General features: G+C 53.6%; 7 protein-coding genes across 7 annotated transcripts; 4 read left to right on the forward strand and 3 right to left on the reverse strand.

The window, feature by feature from the left end:
* Positions 1-314: 314 nt before the first annotated feature.
* On the forward strand, positions 315-7,240 carry SEPMUDRAFT_134601 (uncharacterized protein; the record flags this gene model as incomplete). Its single annotated transcript, XM_016902649.1, has 6 exons — positions 315-421; positions 1,763-1,964; positions 2,081-2,731; positions 2,799-3,191; positions 3,244-6,431; positions 6,492-7,240. The coding sequence occupies 6 exons, from the start codon at positions 315-317 to the stop codon at positions 6,613-6,615; spliced, it is 4,665 nt and encodes a 1,554-aa protein (XP_016759574.1). The 3' UTR covers positions 6,616-7,240.
* Positions 7,241-7,476: 236 nt separating this feature from the next.
* SEPMUDRAFT_150385 (PaaI_thioesterase family protein) lies at positions 7,477-8,429 on the forward strand. The gene is made up of 5 exons (XM_016906136.1): positions 7,477-7,557; positions 7,627-7,639; positions 7,739-7,804; positions 7,880-8,060; positions 8,136-8,429. The coding sequence occupies exons 1-5, from the start codon at positions 7,481-7,483 to the stop codon at positions 8,291-8,293; spliced, it is 495 nt and encodes a 164-aa protein (XP_016759575.1). The 5' UTR covers positions 7,477-7,480; the 3' UTR covers positions 8,294-8,429.
* A 1,799-nt stretch (positions 8,430-10,228) lies between these two features.
* SEPMUDRAFT_150386 (pyruvate dehydrogenase E1 component beta subunit) lies at positions 10,229-12,110 on the forward strand. The gene is made up of 3 exons (XM_016906137.1): positions 10,229-10,644; positions 10,916-11,390; positions 11,449-12,110. Exons 1-3 carry the CDS (start codon positions 10,385-10,387, stop codon positions 11,854-11,856), a joined length of 1,143 nt encoding a protein of 380 aa, XP_016759576.1. The 5' UTR covers positions 10,229-10,384; the 3' UTR covers positions 11,857-12,110.
* A 1,468-nt stretch (positions 12,111-13,578) lies between these two features.
* Positions 13,579-13,938, reverse strand: SEPMUDRAFT_118749 (uncharacterized protein; the record flags this gene model as incomplete). Its single annotated transcript, XM_016901454.1, has 1 exon — positions 13,579-13,938. The coding sequence occupies one exon, from the start codon at positions 13,936-13,938 to the stop codon at positions 13,579-13,581; it is 360 nt and encodes a 119-aa protein (XP_016759577.1).
* Positions 13,659-15,500, forward strand: SEPMUDRAFT_150387 (uncharacterized protein). The gene has a single exon (XM_016906138.1). The coding sequence runs from the start codon at positions 14,174-14,176 to the stop codon at positions 15,407-15,409; it is 1,236 nt and encodes a 411-aa protein (XP_016759578.1). The 5' UTR covers positions 13,659-14,173; the 3' UTR covers positions 15,410-15,500.
* A 717-nt stretch (positions 15,501-16,217) lies between these two features.
* On the reverse strand, positions 16,218-16,515 carry SEPMUDRAFT_14934 (transcriptional coactivator/pterin dehydratase; the record flags this gene model as incomplete). Its single annotated transcript, XM_016905499.1, has 2 exons — positions 16,218-16,388; positions 16,447-16,515. Coding segments are annotated over 2 exons (240 nt in total), but the record flags the coding sequence as incomplete, so codon positions are not given.
* A 1,322-nt stretch (positions 16,516-17,837) lies between these two features.
* SEPMUDRAFT_150388 (uncharacterized protein) lies at positions 17,838-19,758 on the reverse strand. Its single transcript, XM_016906139.1, has one exon. The coding sequence runs from the start codon at positions 19,729-19,731 to the stop codon at positions 17,878-17,880; it is 1,854 nt and encodes a 617-aa protein (XP_016759580.1). The 5' UTR covers positions 19,732-19,758; the 3' UTR covers positions 17,838-17,877.
* Positions 19,759-20,012: the final 254 nt, after the last annotated feature.

Consider the following 20,012-nt stretch of genomic DNA (forward strand, 5'->3'; position numbering starts at 1 on the left):
AGCCATGCAGCTCACAATGAGCGCTTTCCTTCCTCGCCTGATTGCAGCTGTGAGTGTACCAGCGTGCTTGTCGTTCAGCATGATCGGAGCACAAGGGACCGGCCATCCTGTGCACCCTTCTTTTGACTATTGATGTCAGCTGCACGCGAGAACTTTGGTAGAAACAAGCTCATTCTAGTGCGGCTCGTGGAAGCTTTTGCCGTCGATCTGAAGCCACATGGCGGGCATATCCCGGGCGGCAGGTTTTGCATGGCGGCGATAGTGTTCAGGATCAGGTGTTGGTCAGGTGTGCGTACATGCATGCGACAGGACACATGAAGAGCTTGAAATTGTCGCGCCGTCAGCAACAAGTGGATGAGGATGAGGATGAAGAGGAGGAGGAGGAGGAGGATGAAGACACGAGAGCGGAAGGCTCGGCAGCGTGAGCTGAACGACTTCCTTTCTGGGCGTCCGATTTGGTCGAAAAAGGAAGTTTGGAAGGGCCGGAAAAGCCCACGCGTGCCGAGAGCCAAGCAAGGATCGTGAGGTGGGAGGTGCGGTGCTGCCGTGTCCACTGTCGCACTGTAGCCGTTTGGACTGCCAGTTCAGTGACCAACTGCAGCGGGCTGTGTGGTCAGAAAGTCGTTTGCGCGTCCACGGGTACCTCCTACCTCCTACGCTGTTGTCGGCTGCCATTCCATCTGGCATCTGGCATCTGGCATCTGGCATCTGCTGCCTGCGACTCCGCTCAGCGCTGAGAACATGTGGCGGATAGTGGCGCGGCGTAGATGCTCGTTGCCGGCCAATAGCTCCACGGCGACATGCACTTGGCCTGCATGAAGCTGCAGTATCTCATCATCTCTCATCATGCGTCACAAACCTTGGAGAGCTCGTCAGGAACGAGCGGATGGCGGCGGCGTGAGAAGCAGCAGGTGAAGTCAGTCGGCCTTCCGCCATCAGCAGCGCGCAGTGCTCCCTCACCAGGAGATCCATGGCGCGAGGCATTCGTGTTGCGGAGAGGCGGAGGAGGCGGAAGCGGCGGAGGCGGCGGAGATGGAGGTGGGGGTGGAAGACCAAACAAACAAGAGGCGGTCGGGACGGGAGGGGAGGTGTAGAAGTCCCGTCGTTGCGATTGTTGTCGACCCACAAAGAGTGACGCGAACAGCGAACGCGTCGCTAGACTCTACCTAGGTAGACTCTACCTCCTACTGTAGGAGGTAGAGAGCCTGGGAGGTGGGCAGGTCCCTACCTGTACTATAGTACACTGTGCGACAAGCCCTGGTGCGTCGTCCATACACGTAGGAGATAATCCCGTCACAGTAGGAGGTAAGGAAACCGTCACGGGCAGGTAAGGGGAGACTGACAGCACACATTGTGTTCCTGTGGCTTGGCATACACATGCAGGATGAGGATGGGAGTGGGAGGATTACATAGGAGATGTAGGAGGTACCTAGCATACCTACCTGTGTAAGGTATAGGACGATATAGCATAGGTACCGTGGTCGGGACTCGGGAGCTGCCTCCAACCTTCCCTTCGTACCTCATAGGCTCACACCGGCAGCGAACGAGATTAGAAGTTTGAACCTGAAGTGGCAGTGTGGCAGAGTGTGCTGTGCCCGCCAAGACTTTTCTGAGCAGCAGAGTGTGGCCCCTTGTCGCCTTTTCGGCCCTAGAAAGATTTTCTCGATCGCTTCCGCCCTCTCTCCATCACCAATACACACCATCGTGTACTTGTTGTGCGTATCGTCCTCGATACCGCCATCCCTTCGCCGACCCCACGCAGTTTCTCGCATCCTCCGCAGAAACTTGCGTTCGACGACCTCTCCTCCGGTCGTCGTCACCACCACGTGCATCCGCACTCGCGGACACGACTCTCGCGGACAGACACCACTCTCTCGCTGCTGTCCGATCTGCTATTTGCGCCGACTGTCGCCCAACTTTCGCCACTACCCACGACAGCTACTGCGACGCACAACGGAGAGCAGGTCTTTCTACCGCCTCTGCCTTGTCCAGCCATCATCACCACCTTCCCTCCACTCCTCCTCTTCCTCCTCCCTTCCCTCCCGATCCGACAACCCCGAAGCTCTTTCGCCGCTCGCAGCCCGGCGACCGCATCGTGAACGAACCCATCCATCTCATGACAAGCGCGATATCTAGGGACTCACCAGTCTCCATCACCGCCAACACGCCTTCCGCCACCGCCAGTACGACTCCTTCGCTGCCGCAAGCTGTGTCTTCACAGCCCGCAGTGAAGTCGTACGCCAACGCTACCAAAACGGCGACTCCACCTACCTTGGCTGGAGCCTCCGCGCCTGCGCACAATGCTGCGAAGCCGACAGACGCTCAACTGAACGGTTCGATGGCGCAAGGAGGCTCTCAGCAAGCACATAGCGGGCCCTCGAACGGCACTCCCGCCACGATGGACCACAGCAGGAAACCATCCGTCGTTATCAACGCCTCTGGCGCCTCTGGGAGCTATCCCAATGGAGGTCCTGTGGGCCAAAATGGCAACCGTCCAGCAATCAACTTTGGCTCGATGCACGCGCAAGGCGGCGAACACGGCAGCGCATCATTCCCAGCGCAAAATGCTTCCTTGCAACAACCGCGTCAAGACCCACGCGCCACCACTCCCGCACACTCGCCATCCCCAATTCCTCAGCCAGCAGCAAGCGGCGGTCGTCCCCCGTCAAATCTGCCAAATCAGCACAATGGCGGACTTGCCTTTGGAAGTCTACTAGCTGACTCGGAAACTGTAAGTGATAACCTTGCCTGAGATCCATCACATGATTGGAGCGCGGAATTGACCATGAACTTTCCAGATGCGCGGCCACAGCCACGTTGCGCCAAGCAACGCACCTGCACACGAGCGACGACCGTCTTCGCAGTCGATGCAGAGCGAACTGAGCAACCAAGGCATGCGTGCTGGCTTTCCACCACAAGGCCGCGGCAGTGGCCGAGGGCAGTTCACACCCGGCCAGCAGTTCATGGGCTCGCCTGGCGCTCAGTACCGCAGCCTCCCTGGCCAACCGCCCCGAAACCAGTTCAACAACGGACAGCAATTTGGTCCACAGGCACCTGGATCACCATACAACCGACAAGCAGCACGCGCGAGCCCCGTCCCGATGAACGCGCAACCGCAAATGTCCAACATGGGCGCTGGTCAACAAATGCATTACCAGCAGCAGCATGGCTACCCGATGCCACAACACCCGGTAAATACAATCTACTAATGAACGCTCCAACGACACTCTAACACGATTTCAGCAGCAACAGATGTATGGCATGCAACAGTTTGATCCAAGCCAGGGCTACTATGCCCCATACCAATACCCTTCGTATTACCAACAGCCACCTCCGCAGAGTCCTCGCCCAGGATATCCGAGCCCGTTCTCGGGTGCTGGTGGTCCAGGCATGCAGCCGCCTTTTCACCCACAGCACACGGCGCCGGGCATGGCGCGTACGCCTTCACAGGCCTCCGAGCGACCCGCTTCGAGCCTCAGTCATCCACAAACGCCTGCACAATCCGCACCAATTCCGTCAGGCACGCCCGTTCCGAACCCTGCGACACCCTCTAGCAGCTTTGTGCGTCCCGTCAAAAAGAGCAATGCCATCAAAATCACCGATGCAAATGGCAATGCCGTCAACTTCACCAAACCCTCCACTCCCGCTCAGACTCCGTCACAAGGACCTGTCATCGTGTCCACTCCGAATGCGCCTACGCCGCCGCCACGAGCCACCAGCGACAATCACAACCGTGCCGAGAGTAAGAGCGCTCCATCTGGAGATTACTTAAAGACTGCTTTCGCCGAGCAAGTCAGGAAGAAGCTGGAAGAAGACAAGCGACTGGAACAGGAGGCCGATTCGGCCAAGTCAAAGGACGTTTCCGACAAGGCTGCAGAGAGCGCAAAGGCTGAAGAGGCCGCTGCTAGCCAAGCCAAGGAGGCCGCTGCGGAAGCGGAGAGGGTTGCTGCGAAAGCTGCAGCTGACAAGAAGGCCGCAGAGGATGCACACGCTTCGAAGAAGGCTGCCGAGGATGACGAGGCTGAACAGGCTCGCAAGAAGCAGGAAGAGGAAGACCGTATCGAGCGTGAGATCGCTGAGATGGAAGCCAAGTACGCCGCCGAAGAGAAAGAGGAGGAGGAGCGCGAGCGCGCGTACAAGGAGAAGAAAGCTAAGGAGAAGGCGGAGAAGGAAGCGAAAGCGAAGGCACAACTGGAAGCTGATCTCAAGCGTCAAGAGCGTGAAGCTGAAGAGCGCGAGGAGGCTCGCGAGCGCGAACGCAAAGAGGCGGGCAATAAGTCCGCTGAACCTGACGATGAGGCCAAGGCGATGTTCGCGTCCCTGACCAAAACAACTCTGGGTCCTCAAGGCGCTGCTGCCACAGCTGCTAGCGGCACTGAGACTCCCACGTCAGAAAAGGAAGCCGACGAACCTGTTGAGGCAGCGCCTTCGTCCGCCCCACCTCGTGCCGGTGCACAAAAGCCGAAGCCGGCCCACCTCAAGCTGGAAACCAACAAACCCGTCGAGCGCGCCGAGCCAACTCCCGGCATGCAAGCACTCAAGTCCTCGCGCTTCCTAGAGATCAAAGAGGAGGCCAAGTACCCAGATGGCTTCAAGTCTCCTAATCCTGCGCTCAATCCCGCTGGCGGCCGCAAGGGTCATGCCTACAACAAGGAGTTCTTGCTGCAATTCCAGAACGTCTTCAAGGAGAAGCCGTCGGTTGATTGGGACCAAAAGGTCAAGGACACTCTCGGACCTGGCGATGACTCTGCTCGCACACCCGCTCGCACACCTAGTAACATGGGTTCGCGACAAGGCTCGCGAGGAGGACAGCCATTCGGCGGACCCATGGGTGGTGCCATGGGCAGCTTTTCTGGACCAATGGGCACTGGTAACGCCCGGGGTACTACCTCCGAGCAAAGATTCCAGGCTGCTCAGATGGGTGGTATGGCAGGTCGTCCAGGTATGCCCGCAGGCCGCATCCCGAGTCAGCTTGGCGTTGGTATGGGCCAGTCAGGTGTCGGCATGAGTCGAACCAACAGCTCCTTGCAGATGGGTAACATGAACTCGCCACGACAGCAGAGTTCTCGCGGTGGTCGCGGTGGCAGTAGGAATGATCGCCAGCACAGCAAACGCCAGGACCAAGCGGACGCGAGCAAGATGCCGCTCACCGCTCACATGGAAATCAAGCCCATTGAAACTACCCAGAGTGGTTGGAAACCAATGAGTCTCACTGGTGGCCAACAAGCTGCTTCTGGTCCAGACCCATCTGGTTTGATGGCTCCAGACATGGTACAGCGCAAGGTCAAGGCTGCGCTCAACAAGATGACCCCTGAAAAGTTCGACAAAATCTCCGACCAGATTCTTGAAATTGCTGCACAATCCAAGCACGAAGTCGACGGTCGAACACTCCGCCAAGTCATCCAGCTCACATTCGAGAAGGCTTGCGATGAAGCCCACTGGGCTGGCATGTATGCCAAGTTCTGCCAGAAGATGCTTACCAGCATGAGCTCAGACATCCGCGACGAGACCATCAAGGACAAGAATGGCAACCCTGTCGTGGGTGGTGCTCTGTTCCGGAAGTACCTTCTCAACCGCTGTCAGGAAGAGTTCGAACGTGGATGGCAAGCGAACCTTCCCGACAAGCCGGAAGGCGAATCGCAGGAGGCGGCTTTGTTGTCGGATGAGTACTACATCGCCGCCGCCGCCAAGCGTCGTGGTCTTGGTCTCATTCAATTCATCGGTCAACTGTACAAGCTCCGTATGCTGACACTCCGCATCATGCACGAGTGTGTCATGCGTCTCCTTAACTTCGAGGGTGACCCAGATGAGGCTGCGATCGAGAACTTGACGACCCTCCTCAAGTCCGTTGGCTCGACCATGGACGAAGAAGAGCAGGGACAACAGCTGATGAAGACATATTTCGAGCGCATCGACCAGGCCATCATGCAGAACAAGAACTTGCCAAGCAGACCACGCTTCATGGTCCTCGACTTGATCGATCTACGGAAAGCAGGCTGGAAGGGCAAGGACGATTCGAAGGGGCCTAAGACCATTCAGCAAATTCACGATGAAGCTCAAGCTGCCCAGGCCAAGGCCGAGGCAGACCGAGCCAAGGGTCCTCGTGGCGGACCACCAGGTGGCCGCATGCAAGGTGGCCGTGGAGATGCTCGCAACTTCTCCGGCAATATGCCACCACCACAGGACTACAACCGAACCAACGTGGCCATGGATGATCTTCGACGGCTCCAAGCGCGTGGCTCCAACCCGCGTCCTGGTGGATCTCTCGGACCAGGCGGTAGTCTTGGGCCAGCTGGTCTAGGACCTCGTGCAGGCAGCAGACGCGGCGCTGGCGGAAGTCTCGGACCTGGCTCAGCGGGCACGTCCAGAACCAATACTCCTCCCGTGGGAGACAAGAAAGAAGAACCAGCGACTGCGCAGAATGCCTTCAGGTAAGCAAGATGGTCCCCTCTCGCCTCCATCATGACAAACAGCATGCTAACATGTCACAGCGCTCTTGCTGCCCTTGATGACTCCGGCGATCAACACACTGAAGCACAATCCGACGCAGCCTCACCGTCAGCCGCGCGGTCAAAATCACCATCGGCGGCTGGAAAGGATGAGACAACTGCATGATACCCAATTTGCGCTGCTTTGAAGTACGATTGTATCAAATAAGATTCGGTCTGTGTTACCAATACTACGACTACTAATATGCATTTTCGCCGAGTCAAGGGATAGAGAGGAGCACACTGCGGCGTTTCGCATGCGTGCTTGCGCACGCCAATTCTTGCGTGTTGTAAAATTCATCGACAATGCACAGCAACAGAGGGCTTTTCTTTTCGACATGCGCGGCAAGCAAAATGCACTTGGGATTCCGCAAGACGGACGGCGTTCACCACGGGTCTAGAAATTCGACTGGTCGCGATGCGTTATGCTTCTCTTTTGCTTTTTCTTTCTTAAAAAAAAACCGCCCCGTTGCTCTGCGACTTGGAGAGGGTGCACGGCTCTCAGGCGGCTTCGAGGCTGCCCAACAGGCATGCACTGGGACGAGGTTATGATCAGGCGGCTTCGTGCTCTGCGAGGCTACGGTGGTCAGCAGCTAATGTCTAAAACTCTCCGAGACGTCATGAGTATCCGCTTCAGTGACGGAGGATGCGATTGGTGTGCAGTCGAGGTGGATGAGGGAGGAAGCGTTCCGGACACTCGATGCTTTTTGCGAGTGTACATAGTGCCTTCGAATCGACTTTGAGAACATGAGCTTCCTTTTTCCATATGTTGTTTTCTGATGTTTCTCTCATTTCTTGCTCCATTGCAGATACAGCTGGTCTGGTATCTCCTACGTGTCAGGCAAGGTACCTAGGTATGTAGGTAGGTCAGTATGTATGCACCTGGGCACTTCTCCTGCTGATGACAAAGCGCATCTCCTCCACCTCCGCCGAGGATACCCGGGCTCGTCTCACGACACTCTGGAGCGGTCCCACGTCAGTCACATCACACGATGAGTAGCAGCAAGTGTCTGCCGTTTGTGCGGTCCGTCTGGGAGTCCTTCCGCGCCAACTCGGGCCTGGAACCACGGTGAGGCCCTGCTTTGGACCCGTAGCCTTCATGATGGCCTGGGAGGCTGGGACTGACCACATACGCCAGGCTCCTCGACGGGGTACATCTTCCTCTCCCCTTCACACATACGTCGTATCATGACGGCTGCGGTATCACCAGACATTTCGATACATGTACTCACTCCCTGTGTTTTTGACAGCTTCGCGTGACAGCCGCACGCCCGGGCACGGTCAATTTCGAGCTCGAGATACAGCATCAACACACCGTGCGTACACATCATGCGTGCTCATCACAGCAACTTGGACGGCGACGAGATTACTTACTGTGTTTTCACCCGCAGAATCGTCTCAAAATTCTCCATGGCGGCACCATTGCGTCCATGGTGGATCTGGGGGGTAGTCTGGCCGTGGCTTCTCGAGGACTTTTCGCAACGGGCGTCAGCACCGATCTCAATGTTACGTACCTGAACTCGGGAGGGAAAATTGGAGACATCATTCGAGCTGAGGTGACGTGCGACAAGTGTGAGTATTTACATACCTACTACCACTGGTGTCTTCACATCCGCCAAAGACTGGGGTAGCTAATGGATCGGGCAGTTGGCAAGACACTGGCCTATACTTCAATCGTTTTCAAGAACGAGAAGGATGAGCTTGTGGCGAGAGGTAGTCACACCAAGTACGTGAGCATAGCGTGGAAGGATCCTCACAACATTGTCGAGGAGCTGAGTCCTCGACCCGGATCATCTGGTCAGTGAAATGAAGAGAGTGGCATATGCAATAATGAGTGTAGGTAGGATGGTTGTTCACCTCACAGCATCGGGAATGGCGAGAGCACTACAGCTCAGGACCTGACCTGAAAATACCCGCTCAATGCAAGCCACCAGTCATCATCATTGCACATTCACGTTTCTCCGAGTTTGCATTGGTTTTGTTGACGGGAAGAAATGACAAAACGCAGCGTCCGAGAAACTGAGCAGCATCGCTCTCGCCGAAGAGAGAGCGTCATTGCTGCGCCTGCTTGTCAAGCATTGCACCACGTCCCTGTGCAACCCTTCAAACGGATGTGCGGTGAAGACTCCTCTAGTCGGTGCTGTGTATAGACTGCGCTGCGTCCCCGGAAAATGCCTGTGAGAAGTGTCCCCGACGCTGGGAAACATGCAATTAGAACCTGCAAATGGTAGATATGACCATTGGTCGACATCGTCGATGAATGGAGTCCAAACATGTACCCTTTGCTGACTCCGACGAGCATTTGCTCTTGGTGTTCATCTGCAGTAGTGGTGATATGGAACCATCCCGAGAACGCAAATGCCCGAAGAGGTGTGCGGCGCGGCAGATTGCAGAGAGAGCTGGAAGTAGCAGCTCGTGTTAGGGAAAAGAAGGCTGTAATGACTGGTATGGCAGCTTGCAAAGGAGAACACCACAGATGCATGCAAGCTTACGAGAAGAAGGCACAGTTTCCATTGGTGGATGGAGATTCCAAGCGATGCATGTCACCGCATCACTGCATGCACTGGTCCGAATTTCTGGGAGAGTAACATGTTTGAATTATTGGGATGCAACTCAAGAACTGACAGATATAGGACTATAAGGCAATGACAGTCTTCGCTAATTCTCAGACTACCTACATTACAGGATCCAAACCACAAGCTACATTCAAGAAGAATACTTCCTTCTCAAAGCAAAACCTACAATAATCACAATGTCTTACACAAATATCCACCAACCAACCCGATCCTCTTTCACCCAACGATGCTCTCAACTCGCCCATAGAACCACCAGCAGTCACAACAGCAACAAAAACATCTCCTCCCCATCCCCCGCCGCTGATACCGAACCCCCCACCACCACCACCCTCATCACCCAATGGCTCCAACGCCTCCCCGCCCGCCGCTCCGAGTACGAGGATTTCTTCGAAGCCGTCCTCGAGGCCGCTGTGAGCAGACTTGTCCACGGCACGCATGCGGCTGCTGAAGAAGCCGAGTTGGGGTTTGAATATGATCGATTTGAACATGCTAAGCCCGGGACGTGGGTTCGCGTGAGAGCTCGGAGTGTGCGGTTGGGTGGGAAGAGGTGGATTCATGCGGAGGTTCTTGGGGGGAGAGGAGAGGATGAGGATGAGGGAGAGGAGAGAGAGGAGGAGGTTTATGCTTGGGGGAGGTGGGTGGTGGTGAGGTTGAAGAGGTGTTGTTGAATTAGGTAACCGTGTGGAGTTGAGGGAGAGGTAAGATGCGGGATGGGTTTTTAGCTGGTACCTACTGGGAAGTGTGTTGATTTGATGTGATGTACAAGGCAATGCGTGAATAGAAAAGACCTACCTAGGTATGTTATGATGAGACGGAGCGAGGCTTTTTGTGGTCGATCGATTTGAGGATGCTCTAGGAATGGGAGGCTTAATGCCCGCAGATACATGTATGTACCAGGTATGTATGTAGCTCTAGGTAATGAGTGAGAGCTGTGAGGTTATGTAGCGTGAAATGTGGCCCTCAACAAATACATGTATATATCGCTTTTACTCACGAATGGTGGTAGTAAGCATTGTGTGTAGGGCTTAGTCCACCGAAGGACCCTGACTAATATGGACGCCTAAAATAGGGCCGGCAACCGGAATTCGAAGGAGGTGGGAGCTCATCTCCGGCCCGACTGAAAACCAGAGCTTCTCAACAATCTTCAAACCACCATACCACCTTGTTCACCTGCACAACATATCCACCATCACCACCACCACACCACCACATTCCCTCTCTCCCCGACCACCCCGTCGTATCGATCTCGGAACATCCGCGTACCAGGAGACGTCCCCGTCCGTCATTGCCCACCTACCTACTCCGGTTCGTCCTTGAACGATGGTGGCCGCACGACTTCTCCTTCGCCCGGCGGCGCAAATGCTGCGAAGCTCACCCGCTTCGAGATCGAGTTTCCAGAAGAGAGTTCCAGCTGCCCCATCAGTGGCGGCGGCAGCGAGGTCTTTTCATGCGGGACAGAAAGTGCAGGCGCCGAAGGAGATGACGGTGCGAGATGCGCTGAATGAGGCTTTGGTCGAGGAGCTCCAGGCGAACCCGAAGGTGTTTGTGCTGGGTGAGGAGGTTGCACAGTATAACGGCGCGTAAGTCACTCCCTGGTGTGGTGCGCGAGGGTCTGAGTGAGATGAGATGAGAGAAGTGGGAGAGTGCGGGAAAGGTTGCGCAGAGGGTTAGGAAGAGTTGGGACATTGCTCGACTGGAGTGATATCGGATCTTGTCATATGGGCAATAGTGTTGTGCAAGGGAATACCATTGGGATACTGTGGAAATATCGAGATGGACCCTTGCGCAGTGCCGCAACATTGAGCAGCAGGATCTGTCATGGCCATTGGACTCGAGCTGACAATCGCATAGATACAAGGTTACGAAAGGGCTGTTGGACAAATTCGGCGACAAGCGAGTCATCGACTCTCCCATCACCGAGTCTGGTTTCTGTGGTCTAACTGTCGGTGCTGCGCTCGCTGGTCTGCACCCCGTCTGCGAGTTCATGACCTTCAACTTTGCCATGCAAGCCATTGACCAAATCATCAACTCGGCCGCCAAGACACACTACATGTCCGGTGGTATCCAGCCATGCAACATCACATTCCGTGGACCCAACGGCTTCGCCAAGGGTGTGGCCGCTCAGCACTCTCAGGACTACTCGGCGTGGTACGGCTCCATTCCCGGCTTGAAGGTCGTCGCTCCATACTCGGCAGAGGATGCCAAGGGACTGCTCAAGGCCGCCATTCGTGATCCCAACCCAGTCTGTGTACTTGAGAACGAGCTCCTCTACGGTGAATCCTTCCTCGTGAGCGACGAGGTTCAGAAGGATGACTTTGTCATTGAAGTAAGGCAGATGGATATCATGGAGACGAGTAGACGACACTCACTGACCTTCATCACAGCTCGGCAAGGCCAAGATTGAGCGCCCCGGTAAGGATCTCACGATCGTCACTCTGTCCCACTGTGTGGGCATGGCTCTCAAGGCAGCCGAAGATCTCAAGAGCAAGCACGGCATCGAAGCAGAAGTCATCAACCTTCGCAGTGTCAAGCCACTCGATGTCGAGGCGATTATCAAATCAGTAAAGAAGACGGGACACATGATGGCGTTGGAGTCTGGCTTCCCCAGCTTTGGCGTTGGCGCAGAGATTATTGCTCTGACGGCCGAGTACGCCTTCGACTACCTGGAGGCGCCCCCTGTCCGAGTGACTGGAGCTGAAGTCCCCACACCTTATGCTGAAGGACTCGAGAAGTTGAGCTTCCCTACCCCAGAGTTGGTGTCGCAATACGCAGCCAAGCTTCTCCGAGTGTAAGATGCATGCGTATATGTGATTACTGCGACATGAGTGAGCGTACAGATGGCGTCTATGTGCTGGTCGGTTTCTTCCAGTGGAAAGCCTGCAGGTGGAGGAGCTAGTTAGTACGCGCTCAATTTGTGATGGCCCAGCTCGCGTGGAGACGAACAGAGGGTATTGTAATTATATACCACACGACGGCTTCTGGTTTGATCATAGCGATTGGCGAGTTATGATGGAAATGGTCCCTACCTTTTTGACCTTGTATTCATGAAGCCTCTTCTCTCCACTCGTTTTCGTTGTGATGATGTTCATCTCAGAGATTTGATTGATTGATTGATTGAATGATTGAACCTGCCGCCCTTCTCCCAAAAAGGACCCCATGACCGCCCAACTAATCACATGTTTATTTGTTGCATTCCGTTTGTCGCATTGTTGGGGTTTGATATCCTGTGGTGAAAGGATGGATAGATGGATGGATGTCAGGTGTATGTAGAAGGACATGTAGGAGGTAGGTAGGGGTAGGGATGAAACTCTGACTACGATGGGCGACAGAGAATACTCCGAACACGGAGTAAAGTCAGTACGAGAAATGGGAAGTCCGGCTTCAAAAAGTTGAAGCATACATGACCGGATGATGTGATGTCTAGGTTCAGTAGGTTCCAATTGCCTATAGGATCGATGGGAGTGAAAAGTCCGCCCGCCCTGTGAATTCAATGTTTTTACTCCGCTTCACTCTCTCCTTTGGGCAGAGCTGACACCATCATCGCCCTTCTTATGCTGTGCAACTCATCCACGTGTTTGGCCGTGCTGCTCTCGTCAATATTGTAATTTCGCATAGGTGGAAACTTGTGGGTCACGGAGGGCACCTCACTCATTCTTCATCACAGCGTTTCTTCTCACGCAGGATCAACAAGGTGAAGTCTCCGTGATGAGCCTGACCCGCTTCAAAGACTGGGCAGCGGCTTGGACTGCATCTATTGCGAGTCACCATGCTTGGACGAAATCCTCCCTCCTCCCCGTGATTGGCAGTGGAGTGGTGATTTCTCCCCCAGAAAATTTTCCCATCCCATCATCACCCAGGGGAGACAAAAAAAATCTGCTGGCCTTCTCCGCAAACTGCTTTCCCACCGGTACGGACATGCTCGGTCGGTCTCGTTTCCGTCTCGTTTGGTCGCGTAGCGCGGGACTTTGTGTAGTCTGTTCTCTTCCCAGCCTTGGGCGGACTGACGTCTTCGCGCGTCGTATCTGATGCTCGTTTAAAACCAAGACAGATACTAATGTCTGTACTATTGAATAATCTGCCCCTTTGCCCACAGACAGACCAGACCGCCCTTCAACCCAGAGTCTCGGTATCGACTTCCCACAACAGGATGGACAGAGGACACGCATTGTCTAGATTGGGAGTGTGCATTGTGCAGCTCTCGCCGTCTATGGCTGCTGAGCTGCACTCGACTCGACGGGGCGGGGGCTTGGCGCGGTGTCACTTGGCGAATCGATCCATATCGTGGGCGTGGGCGTGGTCGCAGAGATCACATGGAGGTCCTCCCTCCTCCTCCTCTACTATACACTTCTACGGTACAGTCCGTCCGCTGTTCTCTTCTTCTTCTCCTTCTTCTTCCCCTTCTTCCATAGAACACTAGCCCTCCCTGTCCTTCTAGCGTCGATCGCCGGCTCTGCGGACAACATGCCTTGTGCATCGCGCTCAACCAGGCGGGACCAGCATTAAATTATCATCATTCACGGACCGAAGGGCTGTTGTTGGTACGTACCGGGCATCAGCGGTAGCCGGGTGCCCGGAGAGACTCGGCCTCCAGGTTCTGCCACGGGTACATTGACTACATTCCAACCATAACGACCATGGAGCGTCATGCCATGACCCCGAGACCCCCGAAACCAAGCCCATGAAAGCGAAACCAAGCCCATGAAAGCATGCGCATGCTGGTGAGTCGTGACCACGCGGACGCCTGGACAGTGGGCACTCCTGGTGCCCTGGACACCTTCACTCGTGTTAGCCTCCTGGGCCTGCTTGCCTGCTTGCCTGCCTGCCTTGGTGCGAGCAAACACCTCCTCCTGTGCCCTTCGATTCGCTGCATCCATTTGGAGACGACGTGGCTCACCGCTGCAGAGAAATCCCGTTGCGGTGAGTCGTGGACGTGGAGAGAGGTCCTACTTGTTCTCACTTTATCTATGGCTGTCGATAGCGCCACGACTGACCACAGCGCGTTCTGCGACTTGCCCTATTGGTACTACCGGCGGAGTGGCCACCGTTAGTCTCTCTTACACACACATATTCGACTCTACTGTTGGCCTGAACTGCCTCAGCCTGGCGACGATGGAGCGCCGCTGGAACCAACCGGCAGGGTCGCCAATCCCGCGTCGATGCCTGCCGGAATGCAACAGAAGTTCTAGTCCCAGTCCTAGTCCAATGCAAGCAGCCAACTCCAACGACACTCTCGGAAACATCAACCAAGTCAATGATCCTTCGATCCCCATGACTATGGGTTCCCCGTCTTCGCCATACCATTATCCACCAGCGGCCCAGACGCAATGTTGGTCCCGCCTGCGTCCTTATAGTCCACCGCACATCAACAAGCAATCGACTGCCACCACGGGACGTGACCACAGGCCCGCCTATAACCATCGGACCATGCCAAGTGAATGTCACACAAAGTCTGAAGCAACGACTTATCTGGAGACGTCACTACTCTCCAAGGACCCGAATACCACCACGACAGGCACAGCTTCGATCCCACCGGGGGATTCCTCCTGCGACACGCCGAACACGAATACCCGGTATACACTGCTCCTCCGCCTGCCTTGTGAGATCCGCGCTATCATCTACCACCTCGCGTTGCACGACGGCCGCGATATCGACCTGCTGCTCACCTGTCGCCACATCCTCATGGATACCTCCTCCATCATCTACGACCGGCCCATCAGCTTCGCCTCCCAAGCCAAGCTCTTCGCCTGGATCGATCGCAGCAGCGAGCACGATCTCCAACGCGTCCGCCACCTAACCATTCAACTCACCGACGTGGATCTCACACCCCTATGCGACCCCACAGCAATTCGCCACGGTGGTAGTAACGGTAATAACAACAACAACAACAGTAACACCAGTAACACCACCACCGCCCCCACCGCCTGGGACCTCTACCAACGCGAACTCATCCATCTCGACGCAGCTCTAGCAGCTCTCCCCACATTGGAAACTCTGACTATCCGCCCTCCGGATCAACATCGTTCCATGTTTGTCCGAAGCATGTATACGTGCTTTGTGGCTCGCATCCCCCTTCGATGTCCACGGCTGAAACTTTTGACTTTGTATAATAATAACAATAACAATAATAATAATAGTAGTAGTACTGGTAGTAGTAGTAGTAGAAGCAATCCCTTGCAAAATTTGCCCGAGTTGAAGCAGCTTGCGAAGGTTGTTTTTGAGGATTTGCCTCCTGCTTCTTCTTCTGCTGCTACTGGGAATTCTTCTTCGTTATCGAAGGCGGCTGCTGCTGTGGCTGTTGCTGCTCAGAGGGGCCCCGTGAGGGTGAAATTAGAAAGGGAAGAGTGAAGAGTGAGGGTTTGAAGGCGGGGGTTTTGTTGTGATTTTTTTATTCATAAAAAAGGAAAGAAAGATGGTTTTTGGTGATACATGGAAAGAAAACAATTTTCTATTTAGTAGAATGAATATATATATATATATATATACTTTCTTGTTGTACGATTGGAAAATTTGGGATGGATGGGAGGGACAGCTGAAAAATGCTGAAACTTTTTTCTTTTTATTGGGGAGGTTTCTTTTCCTTTTCCTTTTCCTTTTTGGTTGAATGCGAGCGATATTTAGTCGTGGATATGGCGGAATCCTAGCTGGGCCAGATATATCTATATATATATGTCTCTTGTATAGGTACCTCCCTAGGTAGGTAGTAGGTAGTAGGTATGGTACATACGACTTTCCAAATTTTTGGGGAAAAAGGGCATCATTTCATACCAAAAAGAAAAAATGTAGGTAGGTAGGTAGGTAGATAGGTAAAGATTTTGCAGTTACCTTTTTTGGGATTGGGGGGCAAGGTTGAAATTTTACACACTTTCTTTTGCTATTCTTTTCTTTTAATTTATTCAAGAGAAATATAATTCGATTTAGGAAAGGAAAGGGAAAAGGAAAAGGAAAGGGAAAAAAAGGGTTGTTAAGTGTAAGACCATTACTACCACTCACTCACTCCCCCTCTTAACAACCCCATCCCACCACTCCCATCTCTACTTGCCCCTCACACCTTCCTTTCTCCCCCTTCTCCTCCCCCTCCTCCCCCTCCCTCTCCTTTCTTCTCCCCTTTTCCTTCTTCCACCACATCTTCCTCCCCATCTTCAACCTCCCCCCACCGCCTCGCAACCTCATCACAAAACCTCGCCATCTCCAAATCCTTCCCCGAAATCCCCTCGGGCCAATGCGTCGTCCATCTCACACGCGTAAAATTATACACATTGCTCCATTCCGGATGATGGCGAACTTGCGGTTTATTGCATTCGGCAGCGATTTCCGACATGAATGCCTATATGCGCGCGTAAGCGCGCTGTTTTCTTTTGTGGAGGGGGTGGATGGAGGTTTACCCAAGTATTTTTAAAAGTTTTGAAGCGAAAATTTCGTTCAATGCCGGTTTTATTTTTGGTGAGTTTCCATTTTCCGCGTGGGAGGAGGAGGGCTTTGGCTTGCGAGGTGAGGAGTTGGGGGTTTTCGCCTGCGGAGATGGAGAGGTGTTCGGGGTTTAGGGTGGTTTTTTCTCCTGATGATGAGTGAGGGGGAGTGTTAAGGTTGGTTGTGGTCGTAATGGATCTTGAAATGAGAATTGTTGGAGATTGGAAGAGTCGTAGGGTTGGAGTGGTGGTGGTGGTGGTTCTGAGTAGCATTCTGAAGGGTTTCTCTTTTTTTTCCCGCAGGTTACGAGGAACGAGGAACGACGAACGACGAACGACCTCTGCCTGCCTGCCTGCCTGCCTCTTGATGATTATTCTTCGCAAGAAGCTGATTTTGAATAAACGATAAATCACACAAGATAACCTCCTAGGTAGAGACGGAGTAAAGTGAATGCAACTACCTCCTAGCGTGTCTTGGCTACAAGGGCTGGTTGTCGGGTCAGAGGCCTGCAGCGACATTCGTTAGCGGCCGAGAGTCATTACCCAATCATTGCAGACAATTTGACGCATGAGAGAGGTAGGAGGTAATCTGCATACATGACCTCCTAACAATAACCCGGTAGGTATAAAAGAAAAGAGTCGCGAAGATGTTAAATAAGGAATATATATATGTATATATATGATAGGTACACAGTCCTTCCACAGCCGTTCGATAGTCCATCCGCACACCCCTGTCCAGCGTATAGGAGAACGTGTTTTTTGATTCTCACCGGGGTCAAAATCGCGAAACACCTTTATTTCGCCGCTTGCAAGGTGCAATAACTCCACTTTCTTGATCCTCGCTGGGTATTCTGTATCTAAAAGCCGGGAACTTATACCTCTTGGGTAATTTTCAGGGTGCGGATAGACTATCGAACGGAGGTGGAAGGACTGTGTACCTCAGGGTACACATGTACTAAGGTATATAGTCTTCGGTTCCCCTATTATTTCCAAGACGCTTGATGGAGCTGATATCAACGATGTAGACCACGGATGCATCACATTACATCTAGGTATTCACATATTCCAGGCGGCAGCGAGCAGAAATTGTATCGTATAGCCTCAATATCTCGGCCACCTCGACTTTGGTCTAAACTTGCACCATTCGGCCAGCGAATGGTGCGAATGCAAGGCATACATACCAATTTGCAGGAGCAATTCTCAACTGCGCTTCTGCATGCGGAAGCAAGCGATTGGCACATAGCAGCTCCCAGCGTGTGGTGCGACATGCCTGCTGGGAATGGCCAGGCTGGATACTGTAGACAGTCCACAAGCGCATAACATATAGGAACGAGGGACTCGCCACTTGGAGACTGGAAAGTGTCTGCAAAGTGAATCAAGAATTCATAATTTCGTAGCACAGGCATGTTATTCCTCGCACGCCCAATGTGACTGCACCCAATTAGACAAGACATCCGTCAAAGTCTTGCCATCAATCGCGAAGCTTGCATCTGTTGCTTCACGTTTCTCGCCCAAGTACCTCAGCGCAAGTAGAACCCAGCTCTCGATGAATTCGTTGTATACTAAATCAACCTTCTCGGGCTCGCCCTCTGTTGCAGGGAAGCTGACATTTGTCCCAATCACGTTTGGTACGTTGTAGAACCGTATTGGCTGATGTATCGTGTCATCGCCATCAGTACCAGCATCATCTTTCGTCGTGTAGCCAGGCACTTGTGGTGTGTATTTGTCATCGCCGCTGTCCAAGGGAGTCTGGCTCAGAAGGAGATGGAGCCTCTCGGGCGCTTCGTCAGATGAGTGCAGAGACTCTGCGCGTACTGGATGATGCGGTGCCAGTTCTCTCAATTTGTTTTCGTCTTCGCCTGCCATGGCCAGCATGTCGGTCAGCAGGATGGGTCCTTGATTGTTCAGAATATTCAGGACCTTGCTTGCGGCCTTGTACGGTACATTGTTGAGCACTTTGAAACCGCTCGTGAAGGGAGAGACAAGAAACGTGGAGTCGATCGTGAACGGGCCTTTGAAGATATCGAAGCGAATGGCGCCAGTGTTCGTGAGAGCAATGGTGGGCGTCTTCGTGTGATTGAGAGTGTCCGGGAGCACTTGAGTCTCTAGCCAGGTGAGCAAGCTGTCATCTGCAGGGTAAGGTGCACGATTCAGCCAGTAGTCATGCGGTGCACAACCAAAGGTACGATCTAGCTTGAGGTCTTCTCTCGCTTTCGAGATGGATTTCGAGACATTCATGCCTAGTTCAGTTCCGAACGAGGACTTATTCGTCCCAGAGTGGTGGTGTAGCGAGAAGAGGTTGTTGTCAATGTACAATCTGCGATAGTCCAAGGACTTTGCGGCCTGTAGACTGTCGTCTTTCTTGCCAGTGGTCAGACCATCTATCGACAAGAAGCCTAGAGTCTCCATGTAGCGTCCACTCTCTAAGCCCCATGCCTTCTTGTCGAATTTGCGATAGTCGCGTATATGTGTATGTCCTCCAAAGAACACGATGGGTTTGTCCCAGTTCTCGCTACGAATAGCTTTGTAGACTGCCTCGAACTCTGGACTATCCCTCACCGGCACATGTCCTGCCACGAGGAACAAGTCCACCTCTTTGTCAGAAATTGCATCCTTGAACCACTGCTCCTTGATCGTGTCTTCCACGGGCGTAACGACAGTGTTGTTCGCATTGCCCTTGAAGTTGAAGAGATAGCCAAACGCCACGATTCGGATGCCCTGGTTCTTGGTGGTAAACTTGCGATATCTCTTTGCAAGAGGCACTTGTTCCCCTGTCTTGGGATTGAAGATGTCGAGGTTACTCGCAATGTATGCGTCGCTGAAGTCCGGTACAACCTTGTTGAACTCGTTGTCGCTGGTGTTCTGCTTGTAGAGCTCATGGTTTCCGCTAGTGATGACATCGATGGCCTGGTGCTTCACAACATCGAATGTGTACTTGCCCTTGGGATCGCTGGCGTCGTACAACCCATTGCCCTCTACCCTATCGCCGGTGTCAATGAGCAGCAAATCGCTGCCATCGGCATCGGCCTTTCGGTGCAAATGATGGGCGAATGAGATATAGTCGCCCCAGTCGGCCGAGTACTGAGCTTCTTGTAGATGTCCTCCATGCCAGCCATGCGTGTCTGTGGTGTGCAGGAAGTTGAGCTGGCCCCAGGGAAGCTCTCGGAGCGGAGCGGCGATGGGTTCGGGGGCGGTGGGCTGTTCAGCGGTGGCGAGAAGATGGAGGAGGGTCAAAAGCAATGGTATACGCGTGAATACCATGTCGTCTCAGGGTGTTTGTACGTCGATGCTGCTCTTGCTTTGGTGGTTGTACTACGCAGTTGAGGTGATAGCTTCAGACTCCCAGCCATCACGACCTGACTGTAGGACTACGCGCCTGGCGTCATCACGCATCTCATTCGACGCGTTTCACCTTCGCGTCCTAAAGCGCGAAAGTACCTCCTAGATCCCATGAAGCATCGTAGTAGACCAATGTATTTTATTACCTCCTGTATTCATTTGCCTAGGTACTGCACGCCCATCAGAGATGAAGGCCGCATTGA

The sequence above is a fragment of the Sphaerulina musiva genome (assembly GCF_000320565.1).
Source record: "Sphaerulina musiva SO2202 unplaced genomic scaffold SEPMUscaffold_7, whole genome shotgun sequence".
In the NCBI taxonomy this organism is placed as follows: Eukaryota; Fungi; Ascomycota; class Dothideomycetes; order Mycosphaerellales; family Mycosphaerellaceae; genus Sphaerulina; species Sphaerulina musiva.